The sequence below is a fragment of the Leptonychotes weddellii genome, chromosome 9 (assembly GCF_054177405.1).
Source record: "Leptonychotes weddellii isolate Sample4059 chromosome 9, ASM5417740v2, whole genome shotgun sequence".
Classification (NCBI taxonomy): domain Eukaryota; kingdom Metazoa; phylum Chordata; class Mammalia; order Carnivora; family Phocidae; genus Leptonychotes; species Leptonychotes weddellii.
In genome coordinates this window covers 71995635-72017241 of record NC_138377.1, presented here as the reverse complement: position 1 = coordinate 72017241, position 21607 = coordinate 71995635, and the positions used below count along the sequence as shown (strand labels likewise).

The following is a 21607-nucleotide window of genomic DNA, read 5'->3' as shown; positions in this document are numbered from 1 at the left end:
GAGCTGCTTCCCCCACCACTCCGCCTGGAACTGGTTCTCTCTCCTCTAAGAACATCACACTTAGGCTTGACACCCACAGGACACTTAAGATTTAGAGAGTTGTCTTTTCATGGTCTAGGTCTGACTCTCCAATTTTTGAATTAAGGAGCTTCTTGTTCACCCTTATACAACAACAGCAACAACTAGCATAATGAGTATGTTTTTTACAGTTTACAGAGACCCCTCACCTCCGTGTCTCCACTCACTGCGGTCCCCTGCCTCTCTGGCCTATCACAGTGTCTTGCTTATAGAATAAGCACTTACTAATTGATGCCATTATGTGTTTATCAAAATACAGAGGGAGTAGCTAAAGTTATGGATCTGAGGTACATATTTTTTTTTTTTTTGGTCTCCTCTTTGGTAGTAAACTATGAAATAACCAAAGCCACAGAATTAATTATGTGTTCAAAGAAGTTACCAGCAACAACACCCATCACTATTAAACCTGAAAAGGTTATAGATATGTATCTGTGTGTGTGTGTTTAAATGGGAAGGAAAGTAAAATGCTTAGTTAACTTTCATATATCCTTTTGCAAACAACCTGACCTGTACTCATGAGGTCATGACCAAAGATAAAGCTAAGTGAGAGTGGATGAGGTGCCCTATTCGACTCCTAAGCCATTTCCAGATCCAGACTTGTCCTTTCACATTCAGTTCTGGAATAAAGCTCCCTTTAGCTCTGCTTTTTTTTTTTTTTTTTTTAATCAGTAAGGACTTAATAGAATGATACTTAGTGGTGAAAAATGACTCAATGATCACCTGTATTATTAGCAATGAAAAGCAGATCCAAGATTTGTGAGAAAGGCAGGATTAGCTTAAAATCTAAATACCACCACCATAAATCCTCTCCGCTGTACACGGGTCCTTAGTCTTCGACTTCTCCCACAAAGTCCAGAGGTGTTTCTGGGGCTCCCTGGCCTTCTGCAGCATCTCTGGTATTGCTCAAGATGAGTGAATTTAGCTGAAGATGAGACCAAATTCGACGATTCTTCAGAACCAAGTCAGTGGACTCCCCGCTAAAATCAAATATTGCTAGGAGCTAAGGACCGCCAAGATGGTCTTGCCTCTGCCTCTCCCCTTCAGGAGCTGGAGCCAGCAGGCCAGAGCAATTCCAACCCCATGATGAAGAGCCCTTGTTGCAGCCGGGAAATCTCACCTCGTTATTGGCTTGGGAGATCTCTAACAGCCAACCAGTCCATTGGGTGCATTTGCCGAGTGGGAGGGGTATGTCTTCTATCAGCCCAACTCTCAGGATTAATTGTCTTACCTCTACTCCTTTCCCGTCCAATCTGCCTTCAGAGCTTGGAGCTGCCAGTTTGTCTGTCCCTGGGCTGCTCAGCTCACACTCAGCGCCTCCTCTTTTCCCCCAGGAAACCGTGTCATGGCTGTAGAGCTGCCACTAAAGCAAGACTAGAGGCGAAGCCAGCCGGCAGCCCCGTCCCCTCCCATCCCAGCCTGGCCCAGATCACCCAGTTCCGAATGATGGTGTCTCTGGGACATTTAGCCAAAGGAGCCAGCCTGGACGATCTCATTGACAGCTGCATTCAATCTTTCGGTGAGTTGGCTAACTGCCCACATGCATAAAAATCTCTATATTACTTTGTTCTTCCCTAAAAAGTTGCTTTGTAGAATAGCAACCTAGATGGTATTTTGGCTTTAAAAATATCTTTTGAGCCTTTGAAATGCTGGAGACCGTGTGCAGTGCCTAAGGCACATGACTGTGTGGGTGTAATAGGTCGTGATGAGAGGTGTGATTTCAAGGGAGAAAAGTTACTGAGGAGAGTTTGTGTTTCCATTTTTCTTGGGACGGAGGTTTTTCTCATGATGAAAAATCTCATAAAATGCTACTGTGCATCTGGTGCTTGGACATCTTTCCGCCCTTGTGTTCTTAGGGCACACAAAGACTTGGTTCCCTGAGCAAACACTATTATCAAACAAGTTTGAAAGACTTTGGGTCATGGGGACAGTAAAGTTTCATAATTCCCCTTACAGTTGGAGGGTAGTTGTGATGGACTAGCGAAGGACAGGGTAAAGCCAGATGGCTGTGACTGGAAGGTACTGGTTAATAAGTATTGTGCTTGGGGCGCCTGGGTGGCTCAGGTCATGGTCCCAGGGTCCTGGGATCGAGCCCCGCATCGGGCTCCCTGCTCGGCAGGAAGCCTGCTTCTCCCTCTCCCACTCCCCTTGCTTGTGTTCCCTCTCTCACTGTGTCTCTCTCTGTCAAATAAATAAAATCTTAAAAAAAAAAAAATAAGTATTGTGCTTGAAGGTCAAGGATCTGAGGAATAAGCAGACAGACACACACTGACAGTGAATTATCTAGAATGCTGCACGCTGTCATCACCATCCTCAGTGTGAAGGATGCACCACTTAGGGTAGCTCACAAGCAATTATCTGCAAAGATGCCTTTTTTTTTTTTTAATTTTATAAGCACTGTCTTTTTTGGGATTGTTATTTGTGAAATAGTGATTGAACAGTAACTAAATATTGGCTCCTCTCCAAAAAAGGAATGATTAAAATTGATGGAAAATTCATAGATTTCCAGCATCACTGTCCCCCCAATCTGTGCCCCCTTTGAGTCCCTCTGTCTCCCACCCTGAAGGGTATATGTATATGCAGTTCAGCTCAGAAGTGCCTCCCCAGCCCAGCTCCTCGTAGAGCCTGGGCTGGGGAGTGTAGGGGAGGCTTGACCAGATTCCAGGCAGCATGACACGTAGATCGTTTAGAATTCAGAACTAGGGATTCGTTCTAGGGCTGGACATGTTCACTGCTTGGTATACTCTAGTACAACATGGAATGGTTTTGATGATTTCAACATTGGTTTAAATCACATGGAGGTGTTGGTCATTTTTTAATAGATTGCTGGGCCCTGCCCCCAAAGTTTCTGCTCTGGTGGGTCTGGGGTGGCTCAAGAATTTACATTTCTGGGGCGCCTGGGTGGCTCAGTCATTAAGCATCTGCCTTCGGTTCAGGTCATGATCCCAGGGTCCTGGGATCGAGTCCCACATGGGGCTCCCTGTTCGGCAGGAAGCGTGCTCTCCCTCTCCCACTCCCCCTGCTTGTGTTCCCTCTCTCGCTGTCTCTGTCTCTGTCAAATAAATAAATAAAATCTTAAAAAAAAAAGGAATTTACATTTCTAACACGTTCTAACAGGTGATGCTGATGCAGCTAATCCAAGAACCCACTTTGAGAATCACTGCTTTATTGTTGTAGCCTTTTTTTTTTAACTTGGAAAAGAGGGAACATTTTTGTTAATACTGGGTTAGTCTCAAATTTTAATTAAATTTCTGTTTACACTCTAATCGTTCAGTTATGAATGACTTTGGGAGCAAAGTGAGTGGTTTTCTATTCTTAAATAGTTCTAGAAAACACACAGGCAAGGAGGTGAACTAGAATTCAGGAGACTGGGGGGCATATGGCCATGAGCAGCGTTGTTCATCGTGCACGTTACTTTCAACTCACTCCCCACTGGAATAAACTGCAGAGTTCCTCAGAGTTTTGGGAGTCTTATGTACTAGTCTGTCGCAGGGCACTGTGAACTGTTTCAGGAATAAGGATTTTTATTCTTTCTCCATTTCACTGTTGAGAAAACAGGGACGGAGAAATGGTATTTATCATGCTAACTTTCTTCCTCGTGTGCCAATCCGGCAACTGCTGGCTGAGGTCAAGGCTGTTTTCATAACCTCCAATAATCATGACATCAGCCTGAGAAATCCAGGACCAATTCTGAAGTCCTTCCCCAAAAGAACCAAGCCTAATCCACCCCCCTCAACAAATCCTACAGGGCAAAAGATCCATTGTTTTCTGGAATATGTTGACCTGAAAAAAGTACGTTAACATCCAAAAGCTGTACAAATCCCATTGAGTCCAATAGTCTTTCATGCACGCTCAGGAAGCATTGATTAAGCCCTTCATTGCATCTGACACATGCTGGGCAGTGCACAAGGGGAATTCTGGTGACCAGAGAGACCCCTGTTCCTTTATTAGAGCGTAGAAGACCTGAGAGATGCACCATTCAGGAAAAAATAGGATACACGAGGCAAGGCAATAATAAGCCAAGGCGTGCAGGAAGAATAAATTACACACGTAGAGTTTGAGGAAATTCACTTCAAGGGTGAGAACGGCCACTGTCCTCACAGCCCTCTGGCCATGGGATTGCAGTGGGAAAGTAAGATCTCAAGGTTTTGCATAGTACGTACTGCACCGTTTCGTGCCGCAGAAATTTATATGAAAGAGGTGAAAAAGAAAAGACTCGCTGTGTCTGGAGGGAGTGGGAGACGCACAGTGATTTTGAGTTGGCCCAGCCGTGGGTAGTGGGGGAGGGGAGCGGAGCTTGAACTACAGAGGTGAGCTGAGCTGGGGATCGCTAGCAGCCCTTGACAAAGAACAATCCAGGGCGAAATGCCTTCTTGTGCTTCTGCAGGTCTCCTCAGAGGTGATCTGAAAATAGTACAGAGCGAGCCTCATGTTTCTCTCGAACCTTATCTTACTGGTTATTTTCTATAGCATAAAGCAAATCTAGCTTAGCTTTTTGTTAATGAGTTTAGATGCCTTCTCATTTTAAAACCTGTGAAAAGAGAGGGAAATAGTACGGAAATGTAGGGAAATTGTTTTGTTTTTTTGGTAATCTCGCACTTCAGACTCTGGCTTCAGCCACTCTCGGACGAACTTGAGGAAAAAAAAAGGAAAAAAGCCTGTTTTGAACATAAAGACTAATTAGCTAATTTACTTTGTCCTGCCTTCTCAACCTCGCCTTCATGCAGGTGCTTTGAGGAGGTTTGAATTAGCTAGAGCTGTGCTGCCCAATATAGTAGCCATTGGCCAGATGTGGCTACTTACATATACATTTCAATTAACTAAAATTAAATCACATGTAAAATGTAGTTCCTCGCGACATTTCCTAGTAAGCTTCACTAGCCCTATTTCAGCTGCTCAATAGCCACAAGTGGTAGCTGCTGCTGGACAGAGTACATGGAAACGATTTCCCCATCATGGCAGAAAGTCTGTTGGACAGTGCTGGACAGGGTAGATGGTTGACTTGGAGGGGAGAAGCAACAGAGAGACCTTCTCGAAACTGTGGGATTTGCGTTTTTCTAGCATCTCTGGGTAGTAGTCTGAATACTGTCTAAGGCATCATGGACATTTGGATTTAGCATCTTTACTGATGCCTCTCTAGTATTATTAACCATTAATTACCACCCACACTGTTCTCAGAGGAAGGACTTATTACAATGCTTTTAAGGGTGGGTGACCAGCACATACAAACTAAGGGTCTTCTTGAAGGCCTCCGGTGAGCCTCCCGTTGTCACAGACAAGGTTACAGACCTGTGATGAGAAACTCAGAGCCTTGAGTCATAGTGCACTGCTTCAACCATGAAACAACCCACTCCCACCTTCTGTTGTAATCAGAGGTCATGCTTTACCTTTTCGGCATATTATTGCTCGTCAATCTACTCTTCAGCTGAGCATAATGAGGCAAATCATCACAACCTGGTACATTTATGTCAAACATATGTGAATCACACCATCTGTTTCTGGGGTAGAAAAGACCTATGAGATCATCTGGTTTTTAATGTTTTCACTTTTTAAGAGGGCTGCCAGCATTTGGGGCCAAACGGAAGGCTTCACATGTCCAAATTCACAAAACTCTTCCCCTGTTCCATTCTGCATGCAAGACAGCTTTCAGCAGCATCAGAAAGAAAACCGCAAACATGTCCCAGAAAGGGACCCTCAGCAAGGAGCCCTCCTGCTCCCAGGTGGGATGTAGGAGGATATTCAGCATCTTTGTCGTACCTGTCAGTGTGAAGGGAAATGCAGCTTAGCTAATATCTTATATTTATGGAGTGTTGTTTATTTTTTCTTAGAGTTCCATATGTATTGATTTTCTTTTAAATGCAAAACAACTCTGAAATTGTCAGGTCAGGTGGTATTGTCTCCATTGGACGAATGAGAAGATAAATTGAGCCTCTGAGGATTGAGGCAATTTGCCTCATGCCCCCAATCTAGAGAGAAAACATGCTGTTCATGTGCTTTTTCCTCTGTCCCCAACAGCCACTTGCCACCTGAGCTGGAGTACACTCAGACCCCTCTCCCAGGAAGGCCTCCCTTCGTGCAGGGGACACAGAACAGGCCTGAACCCTGTGCCCATGTTCTGCAGGCCTGGGCTCCCCCAGATGAGAAATTAAACTCCCTTCAATATGAGAAATATTCATTGGACCCCATGTATCTATGTATGCCTGAAATTCTATCTTGAACAAAGTGTTGATTAAAATTACCTTAGGCATTGTACTAATGCTATACGAAGACCTCCCAAACTAATAGGTATATTTTCTGCACCATGGAACACTTAGACGTTGAAAGCATTCTATAGACCTCAGCTTATTAACAGCAAAACACCCACTGTTTAAAATCGGAGCCAAAGAAGGCAATCACACATTTGTTGGGACCGCACACAGTTCCCTCTGCAACTTAGAGCCTGTGCACTGAAGTGAGGTGCCCAGAAGCAACGAGGACACACGACCAGAAGCCCAGGGCCATGATCTTGAAGGGCACTCAGACCCAAGAATGGGCAGCTCCAAGGAACAAAGCCACGTGTCAAGAAGGGGCTCAAAGCCCTGTCCGTTGTGGACGATAGGTCCTTTGTGAAGAAGACCAGAGATGACCCAGTAGCCTCCTCAGGGGAACCCCCATTTGCTGGGGAGTCACATGTAAAGAATGGTTCTTGGGGCACCCATGTTGTAAGTCTTCTAGGCCACAGAGCAGCTGCCAGACGTGACTGTTGTTAGCCCCCTGGAGGGCATTAGCATTCTGTGATCAAGATGCTGTTGATTCCAAGGAGTGTCTTTGCTGCGTCTTCGACAGGCTGGCAGCACTCCATGCCCTAGCCTGATGTGTCTGCCCTCTCGTGGGTGTGAGGTACAGTGATTGCCAGGCTCGAGAGGAAGAGGTGGGAGATCCCCTTCACTCTCATCTGTGCTCTCCTCTGTGGTGGTGTTCACAGCAGTCCTCCCTCTGTGATAGAAAAATGTCAGTGCGTAAGGTTGACAGTGTCTCGGGAATCCTGAGCGTTTTTAGTTCACTAAGTCCATCCAGAGAGATAAGGGTTCCTGCTGAGAGACAGATAGACAGACAGTGGCTGGACACTTACTGTGGGCTGTGTAGGGTGCTGGGCCTTTACCTGAACTGGGCCCGAGAATCTTCACAACAACCCTATTTTTTCATTAATAGGGCATTGAAGCTCGGGGGTGTTACAGAACCCGTGGAAAGTGGCCCACCTCATTAGTGGGAGAGCTGCTGGGATCGGAACACTGAGGCTCTTGTTCTTTCTACTCTACCAGGGGTTCTCCAACTTGAACTTGAGCAGTAATCATCAGGGAGTGTGTTCATTCAGATTCTTGAAGGTCAGCTACAGAGAGTTTTCATTCAGTCCGCAGTCACTATGGTTTCGAGGGAAGTGACCCGTGAGTTGATCTTGAGAAATACTGTTCCCTAGCACACTTGCTAGCCCTTCTCGGTTGCACAGGCTCCCTTCAAAACTTCCTGCCTGTCAGTCGTTGGGCCATGGAAACAAACAGCGTGGGCGTCTGTTACAACTACACTTTGGTTCTTTGCCCTCAAAGGCAGTATTCCTCGTCTGCATTTCCGCCTGTAAGCCACTCTCAGACCAGTTTACTGGGGTGCTTTTAGGGCCTTGCTCCCTGTTGTATGCTTGTTCCCCAGAGGTCAGAGGCTTGGAGGCAGTAGCTATGCCAGGAAGCAGGAGAGGTGCTTCGTCTAAATATTTCCCAAAAGTGCCATTTTTCTGGGACGCCTGGGTGGCTCAGTCAGTTAAGCGTCTGCCTTCGGCTCAGGTCATGATCCCAGGGTCCTGGGATCGAGTCCCGGATTGGGCTCCCTGCTCTTCGGGGAGCCTGCTTCTCCCTCTGCCTGCCGCTCCCCCTGCTTGTGCTCTCTCTGTCAAATAATAAGTAAAATCTTAAAAAAAAGAAGATGCCATTTTAGATTTTTTGAGGCTGCATGTTGGCATGAAGGTTCTGAAGTCCATGGTGGAAACACAGTAGGAAATGGTGTGAAAGCAAACGCACTGTCGTCAGTGGTTGGCTGAAACAGCCGGGACTGGGCAGAGGCCACAGGAGGGCCCACCCCCAGGCCCATCTCCTGCTCTCGGGACCTACCCTCTTGTGCCTGGAGCAGTTCCGGCTGCTGGACTGTGTGCCTTGTTCTGCAGGTAGTTTGGGCTGCCACCCAGTTGGGGAAAGACGGAGTGCGAGCAGGCTCAGCTTCACGGGCACCACAGTCGATTTGGTGCTGTAACAGTCCTGAAATCTTCTTAACCTGCAAAAGCAGTGTTACATTTTCAAGAGTTCCTAAGCCAGTTGTTAGACAGAACCACCATTAAAAATTAAATTATGTAAACTTACAATTATATTAAAAATGAAGGTAAGAAGTCCTCAAACATCATTTCCTAATGTACGACCACATTTTACTATTCTCTGTGCTCTTGAGGTTTTGCCTGTTGTATCCACACAGTATGGATGCCACGTGGCGGTGTGCTGGGGTATGTGCATCTCCTCCCACCTCATGTTCCGTGAAATCAGGCTGGTAGCTGGAGGTTTCCTGGGTTGGGAATATTTACACCCTGGAAATAGACAAATGCTACTCCTCAGGGCTTCCTGTTGAACCCTACCCCCCGGAGAGGCCATTGTTAACCGTTTCCCAGCACCTCCTTCCAGCTACAGAAGGTACTTACAGAGCAGAGTGTCTGTGGGAAGGAGAGCTGAAAACCAGAAATGTTATTTTGTATCACCTAATTAGGAGTAATTATTTACCGTTCTTTGTCTTCTTTTGTGTCAGTATCCTATAAAACAACTCCATGTGCTCGTCAAAGAAAAGGAACAATTTACCTTAGAGATAAGGAAATCAAACATCGGTGAAGTTGAAAATTTGTCTTAAAGCAACAATGGAACTTAAAAATTAAAACTCAGGCAGTCTTATTCTGGAGTTGAAGCTATCGGTTTTTGTTTTAATTTACCTCCTCTAAAAATTCTCCATCGTTAAACTGTCCCTTATTTCTGACCAGCCCATCCTCAGTTTTGTGACCTCTGTTCTTCATATGTATTATATGTTGTCTCTGTTTTTGATTCCATCTGTGTAATCATTTGCCTCCACTTTCTGCTATGTGGTAACAGGTACTACTGATCTATATATACATATAACCAAGCTTCTGCTGAGTATGTTTTCATAAGTTTGTTTGCTAACTTTATTTCCAGTTGTGTGGAGTGTTCATATCCTTTACCTATTTATCACTCGCTATTTAATGTTATTATTAGAGGTTTGTGAAAGCTTTTTATATGATAAAGCTCTTAACTCTTTGAATACCATTTGCTATCGACATTTCCGGTCCCCCCCATCCCATTTCCATTTTTTATGTTTTATGTCAGCTTTGGGATTTTAATGTTTAGAAATTTTACATTTTTATGTAGTTAAGTTTGTCCTCATTTTTTAAATCTTTTCCTTTATAAACTCAAACTTGAAAAAAAAATCCCCATTACAAAGATTTAGTGAATGTTCCATTGTCATTTTAATCAAAGTTTTAAACAAAGTAAATCCATCTTATGATAATAGTTCCATATCCCACTCTTGCAGGTGATCAATGAAAGTTTGTCAGTAGGTGTTTGCCGAAGAAAAAGAAGCCTCCAGTTTAGTTTCTGACACTGTCATTGGCTTAAAACCAGGGAGCTTTTACAGTCACTTTGTAACTCAGAGCCTCAGTTTTCCCTTACCATGATGGTATTGAAGCGATTTCTGATATTGACAGTATCTGGGAGAAGGTGTCATGTGGTCTTGATCATGATGTTGAATGTGAATTTGCAGACAGTCCTTTACAAATGTATATATTTAAAGAAAGTAGTTTTGATCTTTTTGAAGTACCCTTAGGGTGGAGACTTAGATAACCAACCAAATCTAAATCCATTTCTCCCCCCTAAATTATTAATATAGAGTGAGTTTATTCTTACATTTTTTTTACTGTGGTAAACAAAACTTACATAGCATGAAATTTACCACTTACATAGACTTTTAAAATATTATTTTAGTAAATAGTTAACTTTTGAGTATTTACTGTGAACAACATGGTGTTCATATTAATACATCACTTAATCTGCACCCTTTTATCAGTTCTTATATTTACAAAGATCTAACTGTAACTCAGCCCTCATGTTTCCTTTTAAAATTTTAATAACTTTAAAATTATTCATGCTCACTACAGAATATTTAAAAAACACAGTCTAGCAAAAAGAAGAAAATTGTAGTCATCCATTCCACCACCAAGAGCAAGATTAAGCACTACTAACATTGTTGAGTGTATCTCCCTAGATTCTCTTCCATGCGTGTTTTACATGCACTATAATCGTGGTAACTTTTTCTTGGTAGATTCACTGTAACTAACTCTTTGTTTTCCATCATTCACATTTTAAACAGTTATGATCTTACAATCAATGTTAGTATTTGTAAAGAGGTGTGCTAGCACACAGAGTTGCTGTTCAATCCTAAAATGGATTTTTAAGAAATGATTCTGGCACAGTCCCTTCAAATGTGGGACATAAAAGTGAAGGTTGTCTGGCAACTAAAGTGAGTCTAATGAGGAATTAAAGGCATTACAAGAAGAGTAGCTACTCATTTCTTTCTAATGCTAAGTGCTAATTATAATCATGGCTGACCATAGTTGTAATAAATCAAGGAAACAGACAAAAATGCTTCCATTAACTCAAAATTCTAGACGTTTGTTTTATTTTAATGCAGAGTGCTAATTATAATCGTGGCTGACCATAGTTGTAATAAATCAAGGAAACAGACAAAAATGCTTCCATTAACTCAAAATTCTAGACGTTTGTTTTATTTTAATGCATAGAGAAAGTCAGATGGCTTTTGTTGAAGAGAAGCTTTACTTTCAGAAACAATGAAAAAATCTTAGCCTTTATTAATAAACTTTCTAAGGTAATCTTAAATAGTAGCAACTGGGAAAGATACATAGAAGAAACAGAGATGCTACAGTTTGGTACATCTCTGATTCTTCTGCAGAGTGAAAGAGGTGGTGGACAGTGGTGTGACAGAGGCCATGTTTGAATACTTCGGTTTTTTCCAGAGAATGGTCAAAGGCCTTGGGGAAATTGCAGAGGTGTTTACCAAAATCTTCAAGCTTCCAGGACGGAGCTTGGATCGAGGGACACCTGTGATTCACTGAAGTGGACAGAAGAAGTGGGAACCATGCCACTATTCTTGGCAGGGGAGGGAGAAGCAGAGATTGCCAGTTTTACAGAGACGGAGAGAATGGACTAACCAAAGTAGTTAGGTGCTCAGAGATGAAGTCATCTGGGAGTTTCTGGGGTGGAGGAGCAAAGGTAGCCATGTCTGGCTTCCCTTCACTGATCTCTCTGAACCACCTTCCAGGACATGTTTTTGTCATCTTGTAAACAGCCCCATTTTAAGAGGGCACCTAGGGCATTTAGGAGGCCAAGAGTCCATTGCGTTAGAATGGAGTATAGCTTACAGAGCATCCTTAAATCTGATGAGCAGTTAATCACTTTGGTGAATTTGGCATCCAGTTACTCAATAACTGGATAATAATATAATTATACTATTATAATTAATAATATAATAATTATTATTAATTATTAATTAGTGCATAGAGGCTTTTTCATGGGCTCCAGATTTACTCCATCCAAACCTGCTTTGGTGGGTTCACCATTTACTTTTACTCCCAGGTAGTTGAGGTCACACAGTGAGTCACTCCAGCTTCTGGTGTGCCGCTTCCCAGAATGTAGTTGGAGTACTCATGCTGCTGGCTGCCGGCTCTTCAGTTATTGCCAAGAATAAGCAGAGTGCCTGGTCTCAGCGAGCGACCCTGGGGTTCACCTGTTCAGTTCTGCTTTAAGCCCAAAGAGCTCCCCACACTTAACTATGCCTGTGGTTCCTCAACCTCTCTGTCCCCCCATGGCTTTGAGTCCTCTTACCTGCTCAGCAACCACCAGTGTCTACCTGAGGTGGACTTAGCTTTAGTTACCTAAGAAAGTCTGCCCTCAAAATAGCAGGAAAGGTGGAGGAAGACCCTCTGGATTAAAGAGACTTAAGGGACACTTCAACCAGTCATAGTGTGTGAATATTTTTTCTAAAAATTGTGTGTATATATGTATACATGCACACATATAATTATATTAAATTATTATATAATTACTTGTATTTGGAAATTAGTATGCTGACTGGGTATTCCATGATATTAAGGAATTACTATTCGTTTTGTTTTAGGCATGTTAATGCATTTTTTTTTCTTAACAGTCCTTATTTTTCAAAATATATACTTAAATAGTTACTGATGAAATATCATGTTTGGTATTTGTTTTAAAATAATATGAGACAGAGAAGTGAGTGGGGTACACATGGACCAAAACTGGCCATGTGCTGATCACTGTTGAAGCTGGGTAAGTCCATAGAGGTTCTCTACATTGCTTTTCCCTCTGTGGTATATGCTTATAGTTTTCCATAAGATCTTGCAGCACCTGGCTGGCTCAATCCGAAGAGCATGTGACTCTTGATCTCAGGGTGGTGAGTTTGAGTCCCATGTTTGGTGTAGAGATTACTTAAAATCTTTTTCAAAAATAATAATTTTCCATAAGATCTTAAAAAGAAAAGTGTCCTCAAACCTAAGAAAAATAGATGATTAAGAACTACAGAAAATTCAAAGGAATGTAGTATTCTAATTTTCTTGGATGATGAAATAGAGTATCATGCTTGTATTAAAGAGGGAGACAAAGAGTAAAGAATAAGAATGGGATATTTTGGTTCCATACTGAAATAATTTATTCATGTTCTACACTTGATTTTCCCCATCACATTCAGCCCATTCCCTATTCAACACAGAGATGTTGAGTGTCTGATATCCAGAAAGACAGGAAAACAAAACAAAACAAAACTGAAGACTTCAGTCTTCAATCCCACCATCAGAGGTGGGTGTTGTAGTTAAGTGAGAGAATGTAATACTCTCTTCCCCACCCCACCTCACCCCACACACACCCAGGTTTGTTCTGGAAAATGCCATGGTTGTGGCATAGTCTGATTTCAGCAGGGCAGTGAGCAGATTACAGAGGGGGCAATTGGAGACCACACAGCATTCATGGTCTTTGGAATCTACTCCTGACTCTACCATTTACCAAATGTTGACCTTTGGCAAGTTATTTTACTATGGTTTTTCATCTGCAAAGTGGATGATAATGGTGAAAAATTGTAAAGGTTTTAGTTTGGTTGGAAACTAAATATGGTTGCCTTAGTAGAAAACATTTACATAAAATATCAAAATGCCGTTACATAGTAGATATTCAAAAATAGTAGCAATCATTATTACTATAGATTTGAATGTTAGAGTATCATTCCCTCAGATTAATGCAAACTGCCTAGGGATCCATAACCACATTATAGAGATGCAAGATGGAGATAACTGGCTGGAATGGCTGTGTCAAAGAAATTACCAGGATGGTGTCATAATAGACAAGCAGGTATGAGCCTAGTAGATAAGTGCTATATATATTTTAAGATTTTACATGAATTTAAGCTATATTAACATATGTTGAGTAAATAAGACCCAAAAAAGTAATTCTCTTATTTTTCAAAATGTTAGGGCAATGACAGAAATCCAACATGAACTATCTTATGGAATTTATTAGAAGGAATACAGATATTTCATGTAACCAAGGCACAGGAAGAGTATAGGATGCCTGTGCAGGCCTTGGGAACATCTGAGATTAGAGACTAGAACAGCATCAGGAGACACTAGCATGTCTCTATCTCTCTCCCCTCACTCTTCCCCCTCTTCTCTCTCTGACTTGCTTCTCTCTGCTTGTCAGTTAATCATTCTCTTTCACTGAAGATTTGTTTCCTTCATGCACAGGGAATATGGTATTAACAGCTTCAAATCTTGCATATCTTATAAATAGAGATTTATTCCCCCCAGTTCAGTGAAAAAATTGCCGGGGAAGAACTTTGGTTCAAATTGAGGCAGGTGGCCACTGCTTGAACCAATTATCTGTGGTCACAAGGGTGGAGTGATTTAAGAATGGAGCATTTCTAACTAGAATCACAGGAGTGAAGTCGGGGAAGTAATGTTTCCCAAAGGAAGGCTGATATTCTGGGCACACAAAACAATGTCTGCCTGTTGCACCAAGATCTGACCAAACACTAGACTATGAAGTGTTATTAAATTCAGGCTTAGTCCCTGAGTCTTAGGATAGGAATGGAATGCTAGAGAGAGGACAGAGGAGATAAATAGCTAAGAAATGATAAATAAAGAAATAGAATCCATGAGAATATAAGATGGCAGCACCTGAAAAGAAGACAAGTAAGTGGCTTTTTCTCTCTTAACAGTGCTAAGCATATGTTTGTCCTGATAGTGTTAAGCATAGAAGAGTCAGAATGAGTTATCTACCTCCAAGAGGACAGATAGAAAGTAAATTGGATTTACATTTCAGCAAAGAACTGCAGCTTCCCATTTATAAAGGTATTAAACATCAAAATAAGAACTTCTAGTTTGGGCCTTAATGAAATATTGGGTACTGGAATTATTTTTCTTCTGTAAAAACTGGATAAAATATGTGAAGCAAGTACTTTCAGGTATTGGAAAACAGGACAGACTTGTGATTGTGGATAAAACCAAAAGGTATGAGGTAAACTCAAAATTCATCTTGGTGCTCTGCCTGGGGGCACTTTACAAATTGTGGTACAGGGAACCAGGGCCCAGAGAGGAGCATTTTGCCTGATAGAGGAAACGGACTTTATGCTTCTGGGATGGCTGGCATTTGTGGCGCTGGGTCCTGGAGAGAAGGGATCTCCTTTAGTCTTTGGCTAAACACTAAACTATGCATGAATATGGTGGAAATCCATGATACCAAATAGTTACAGTTATGGAAGTCTGTGAGACAGAGGAAGGCTCATGGTTTGGGAAATACTGCAGTTCCAATCAACCAGAATGGCGAGAGAGAACACCTTGGGCATTCAGTTGAAACATAAAAAAAGATTGTTAACAGGGGCGCCTGGGTGGCTCAGTCAGTTAAGCATCTGCCTTTGGCTCAGGTCATGATCTCAAGGGATTGAGTCCCTTGTCGGGCTCCCTGCTCAGCGGGGAGCCTGCTTCTCCCTCTACCTCTCCCCCTCCCTGCCGCTCATTCTTGTTCCCTCTCTCTCTCTCAAATAAATAAAATCTTTTAAAAAAATTTTTTTTAAATGCAACATAGACGTTGAGGTACTGTAGCCCTAGAATAAGAGCTACTTTTGACCCATTCTAACAAAGCCTGAATCTAAGCCTTGACACGATCAATTTAAGGCTCCCATAAATTAAATGCCTCTGTAAAGAAACAGGATCCAAATTCTCAGCATTGTCTCTACCGTGCCCAGCATATAATATAAAATTACCAGACCTTTTAATAAGCAGGAAAATGTGACCCATAACCAGAAGAAAAAAGGTTAATAGAAATGAACTCAGGGATGCCTGGGTGGCTCAGTTGGTTAAGCGACTGCCTTTGGCTCAGGTCATGATCCTGGAGTCCCTGGATCGAGTCCCGCATCGAGCCTGCTTCTCCCTCTGACCCTCCCCCCCTCTCATGTGCTCTCTCTCTCATTCTCTCTGTCTCAAATAAATAAATAAATAATCTTTAAAAAAAAAAAAAAAAGAAATGAACTCAGAGTTGATGCAAATATTGCAACTAGTATATAAGGAATTACAAACAGCTATTAGAAATAGATTGAAGGATTTAAAATAATGTGAACAGACGCATAACCTTAACAGAGAAATGGAAACAATAAAAAGAACCAAATGGAAATTCTAGGAGTACAAAATATACCAAAAGGAAAAATCCACTGGATGGGCTTAATACTACATTGGACACTGAAAAAGCAAATATCTGTGAATTTGAAGGCAATTCAATATCTCAGGGAGAAAAGAGTGAAAGTTAAAAAAAAACAAAAATTAGAGTTTCAGGTGACACAACTAGAGCTGATATGGGGATGAAAGGACCTGGGACAGCCACAACAACCTGAAAAAGAAGAATAAAGTTAGAGATTTTACAGTGCCTGATTTCAAGATCAACTATAAAGCTACAATAATCAAGACCGCATAAGGACAGACAAACGTATCCATGCAACAGAGAGTGAATGCAGAAATCCACATATGTGGGCAATTAATCTTCAGCAAGAGCACCAAAGCACGTCAGTGGAAAAGGCATGTCCCTTCAACAAATGGTGGTGGAGCAATTGAAATCCATGGGAAAAAAAAAAAAAAGAACTGATACCTATATTTGGTACCATACAGGAAAAATAATCTGACATGAACCTGGGACTTAAATATAAAGTTAAAACAATAAGGCTTCTAGAGGGAAATATACAGGAATATTTTTGTAAACTTGGGGTAGGTATTTTTAGACAGAATGCAAAGGACTTACTCTAAATGATACATTTAGTAAGCTAGACTTCATAAAAATAAAAGACTTATGCTCATCAAAGGATACCATTAAAGAAAGAAATGGCTGAGCCACAGAATGGGAGAAAAATGCTTGGCAATACCTGTCTTGTTACAAGAACTTTTATTCCAAATATATAAAGAACCGTTGCAACCGAATAATAGAATGTAATGGCATGGAAAAGTAGTTGAACTCCCACTTCACAAAGGAAGACATATAAATGCAAATAAATACATAAAAATTCCTCAGCATCACTAGAAAACATGAATTATAATCCCGAGCTACCACTCTGCACCCACTGGAAAGACTAACAACACCTAAAGACCAACAACGCCAACTGGTGAGGAGGTGGAGCATCTGGAGCTCTCAGACATTACTGATGGGGTCGTAAAATGAGAGAATCACTTTGAAAAACTGTTTAACAGTTTTTTGTAAAGTTAAAGGTGCATCTACCCTATGGCCCACCAAGTCCACTCCCAGGTATTTATGCAAGAGGAAGGAAAACATATATCCACAATCTGACTTGTACAACAATGTCCACAGAAGCTTTAGACATAAAAATCCCACACTGGAAGCAACCCAGATTATCATTTAACATCAAAAAGAATAAGAAAAATATGTTGCTTATACAACAAATTACCTACCCATCCATAAAAAGGAATGAACCACCGATACAGTTGACATTGGTTAACCTCTAAAATATTTTGCTTCATTAGGCACAAAAAAATACATACTGTAGAATTCCAATCATATGAAGTTCTGAAACAGGCAAAACTAATCTAGGATATGAAAAATTAGGATCGTGCCCTCATGGTGGGTGGGGTCAGAGGAACTGACTGGGAAGATTAGGGAATTTGCTGGGTGATAGAAATATGCTAGATCTTGAGAGGAGTCTGGGTTACATGGGTGTATGTATCAGAAGACATCAAACTAGACATTAAGATATGCACCTTTCACTGTACCTCCATTAAGGTAGAAAAAGTTATTGGAAAAAAAAAACAGCAACACCCAAACAGGCTATAAGAAAACTGTAGAATTTCCTTCTGTAGGAACTTTGAGGGGAGAGCTCCTTTTAACAATCCACGTGCCTGTGGTAGAGCTTGTTAGAAGACAGACCAAGACCTTTCAAGGCAGCAGCAGATGACCAGTGAAGATGACTAACTTCTGGTTCACCTCTGGTTTAATCCTTTGGGTTCCTCTGTGGTTGTGTGTGATCTAATAGGTGAGGGCCAAGATCTGAGGGACAAAATGTCTAGTAACTCAGAAACCAGGGCTCCTTTGTGAGGACTCACTGGGCAGGGGTGGGGAGAGGACATCTTTATTTAATCAGATTACTGGTTGCTAATGAAATACTCTTCAGAACAACCTAAGAATTAAAGAGATGTGGGGCACCTGTGTGGCTCAGTCGTTAAGCGTGTGCCTTCAGCTCAGGTCTTGATCCCAGGGTCCTGGGATCGAGCCCCACATCGGGCCCCCTGCTTGGTGGGAAGCCTGCTTCTCCCTCTCCCCCTCCCCCTGCTTGTGTTGTTCTGCTCTCGCTCTCTCTCTGTGTCAAATAAATAAATAAAATCCTAAAAAAAAAACAAAAAAACTAAAGAGATGAAATGCCAAATTACTTGAAGATGGATTCAGGAGACCACACCAGTCTACAGGAGGGGTTCCCTGAAATTTATCAGGAACCCCACACATTTTGTTTTAATCATTCTTTTGAGTTTATTCCAGTTGTTTTACCAGATTTGCTGAAATACTATAAAATAACTAATGTTCAGTCCCGCCGTGAATCCTCTCTCAGGCAGAAGTATTGTTAGTGGTACAAGGCCCAAGAGTTGGGTGGTGAGGAAGAGAAGTATTTTAATATCCTGAATAAAATGCCCCAGTTTAAACAAAGGAGACGAGGGTCATCCTTGGGATTGAGATTTTGGTGTCCCTTCATTAATGCCTGGAAGGTGATAGACCCCAGTGAACACTTCCTAGGATACCAGGAGCAGAAGGGAAGAAGACTGCCTACACACCATCATAGACCAAGACCATTAAGGAGGAGGCCCTGTGAAGGCCACGGGAGAACTGACATCTTTGTTTTGGAGAGTATGAAGGGCCCTCATCTCTGGCCTCAGGGATAAAATATCACCTCAGCATATGGCTGTGCAGGCCCTATCAAGAGGAAAGCTTTGCTAGTTACAGTAGGAAACTCCCTGTGGCCCAGATCAGTTACCTTTGATCGTGGGCTTCTGGCTCACCCCAGATTGATTTCTAATGTGCTGCTACTTGTGCTTTGTAAATTAGAACTAACCAAGGCCCACCAGGAACTGGTAATGTTTGTACCAAGTCATCTATGTAAGTACTTCCCTTGTGTCTAGCCCTGAAGATAACTGGAAGTGTCCTCATGGGGTCATTTAGTAAATCATAGACCTACCCCAGGGCAGGGAATGAGCTAAATGGTTTCAGTCAGCCTAATCAAACTTGATTGATCATCAGATCCCAGATTTTTTTTTTTTTTTGAGAGAGAGAGCAAGCAGGGAGGGGAGAGAGAATCCTAAGCGGGCTCCACGCTCAGCACAGAGCCCAACGCCAGGCTCGATCTTACCACCCTGAGATCATGACCTGAGCCAAAACCAAGAGTCAGATGTTTAACGACTGAGCCACTCAGGCGCCCCAAAGAGATTTTTAAAATACAAATTCTGTGCCCCATCCATGGATATCTTGATGCCAACAGACCTGAGATATGAGGCCTTGGAGCCTATTTTGGGGGAGGTTATCTGGTTTACTCTTGTTTGTTTTATTGTTAAGCTACCCAGGAGGTCTTGGAAAGTCTGTCAGGTTTGATATATTCATTTGCTTCTGGATAAGCCTGAATGTCTTCATTCTATAGAGAAAACCACTGATTTCCCGCCCCCGCCCCCCCCCCCCCCGCACCTGAAACTCTCCATTAACGTTAAGGCCTCCTCACTAAAAAAAGATTCACCCGCCGAAGCCCAAAATTTTACTCTAAATTGCAAACTTTTTCTTTTCATTATGTTATCTCCTCTCAGAATGAGTGTTATTATGCAAATATGAGTTGAAGAATATTGAAGTCTCGGCCACCTTAACATGGGTGTGTCTTTCCTATGGTTTCCATAAGTAACTAGGTGTGCAGAGAGATGGAAGTGAAAGGGGAAAAACTCACCAAGTGGGGAAAGCATCGAAGTGCTTACCTGCTTCATGCTCGGCCCTAGACCTATCTGGACTGGTGAAAGGGTGTCATGTTACTTAAGTCTCTAGTGTGGATTGGGCAGCTGTGCCAGGCGGTGCTTAGAAGGGACCAAAGATGAAGTGACCAGGTTTACCCCCACTGTGATAAAACTCAGCCACGCGGGTGAAGCGAAAGCCTCCTTGCTGACTTCTTATATGTTTGGCGGGTCTGAATTTGTTTGAAAGTGAGTGACCCAGCATCCTGGTGACCCATCTGGGGAGCCCTAAAATCTTTGCTCCCTAGTGATCATGGATACTTCCATTTGGTTCCTCAGCTTCTAAAGCAGGCTGGGAAGCATGTGGACAGGGAAGGAGATGGGGAGTTGCAGTGCTAATGCCAGCAACATGAGGTAGGAGAAATCATAACTGCAAATAACTGTGCTGCTCGAATAACAGAATCAGTTCAGCAAAAACCAGTATTTCCTCCTCTGCTGCAGTGTCACTTGCTACAACAACAAGCGCACGCACAGATACACGCTCACACGCTTCCTAGCCTTCCCTGGGTGGCTGTGTCTCTTCCGGGCCTATGCGGTTAGGGGGAAACATGCAAGTGGAAAGTAAGTTCAATGTTCTTTAGAGATGATCCACTTTGAAAAGAGCCCTTAGGGCCAAGGTTGTAAGATGCAACAACCTGGCAGATGGAACAGAATGTGGCGTGAGAGGACAGTGCTTTGCTCCTTCTGTAGACCTGTAGGTCAGGGTAAGGGCAGCTCCCCAACTCAGTGTGTGAGGTCCCCACCTGCAAGCCTGAGGTACATTTCCACATTCTCTCCCTGCCTAACCGGTGCTTTCTGATTCAACCACACTGGACTTCACATCTTTTCCCAGATATGCTTGGACCTCTCTCATCTCCCACAAAACCATTTCTTCCCCAACCCAGAATGTGCTTACCTCCATCTTCATCTGTCAAACTTTGAGCCCTCTCAGAGGCCAAATCTTCATGCAGATTAAGAGATTGCTTCTAGTCAAATCTGGCTTTCCCTCTCCTCCACACTGTCTTACTGTATTGTTCATACCTCTCTCCAGGCCCTTACTGTATTCTGTACCATATTATAGCTGGTCGTTTCTGGACACTTACTGGGACAGGATCCTGGTTATCTTTGCAACCCTCCCCCCACCCCCCTTCCCCTTTACCTAGCACAGCACTGTTTAAACAAAAAACCCTCGATTGATGATGAGAACATCCAAATCTGAAATCCCAACTCTGCTGTTTGGTGATGGTGTTATCCATGGGCCAGTTGTCTATCCGGGAGTGATACACAAAATATTTAACCAGTATGGCCAGGCCCTCATCAGCCTGAACAGGTGCCAGTTGGTCAAATTGAACATCCGCCCTCTTGTGCCATCTCATCTGTAAGATACAGTCCCTCCCCACCTTCCAAGATGGTTGTGATGGTCAAGTGAGATTATGCACGTGAAAGTATTTTATAAAGTGAGAAGTGTTACACAAATGTAAGTCAGGGTTGTTCAGTGGGATTTCTGGCCCGTGTGTGTGCAGTTGGTTTCCTGCCCTTAGCATTTCCTTCTGCTTAGCTCAGAGCAGGATCTCAGGAGCTGACTAGGGAGTTGTTGGTCAGTTGAATAGGACACAAAAATTAGAGGAATCCTGGAATCAACCTGTTGGATCCCACAGAAACTCAGGATGTCAACTCGTTCAAGCATCTCCCCTCACCTTTCAGTTCTGAAAATGTAAATTTTTCAGTAAATAAGTTTTGGAAGACCTAATCAAAATCAAAAGGCTAGAAAATGCTTTTTGAACATTAGTCTAAAGCTATTCTCACTGAAGGTTTCTAATTATTTTTTATTGGAGTGTAGTTGACGTACAATATTACATTAGTTTT

The 21607-nt window shown here is 42.5% G+C and overlaps 1 protein-coding gene across 1 annotated transcript in view; it reads left to right on the top strand.

The window, feature by feature from the left end:
- RASGRP1 (RAS guanyl releasing protein 1) overlaps positions 1-21607 on the top strand; it is a 78987-nt gene that overhangs the window by 3093 nt on the left and 54287 nt on the right. Inside the window, exon 2 of the mRNA XM_081831845.1 lies at positions 1410-1594. Within this exon, the coding sequence (XP_081687971.1) occupies positions 1410-1594 (185 nt within the window). The remainder of the gene's footprint in view (positions 1-1409; positions 1595-21607) is intronic.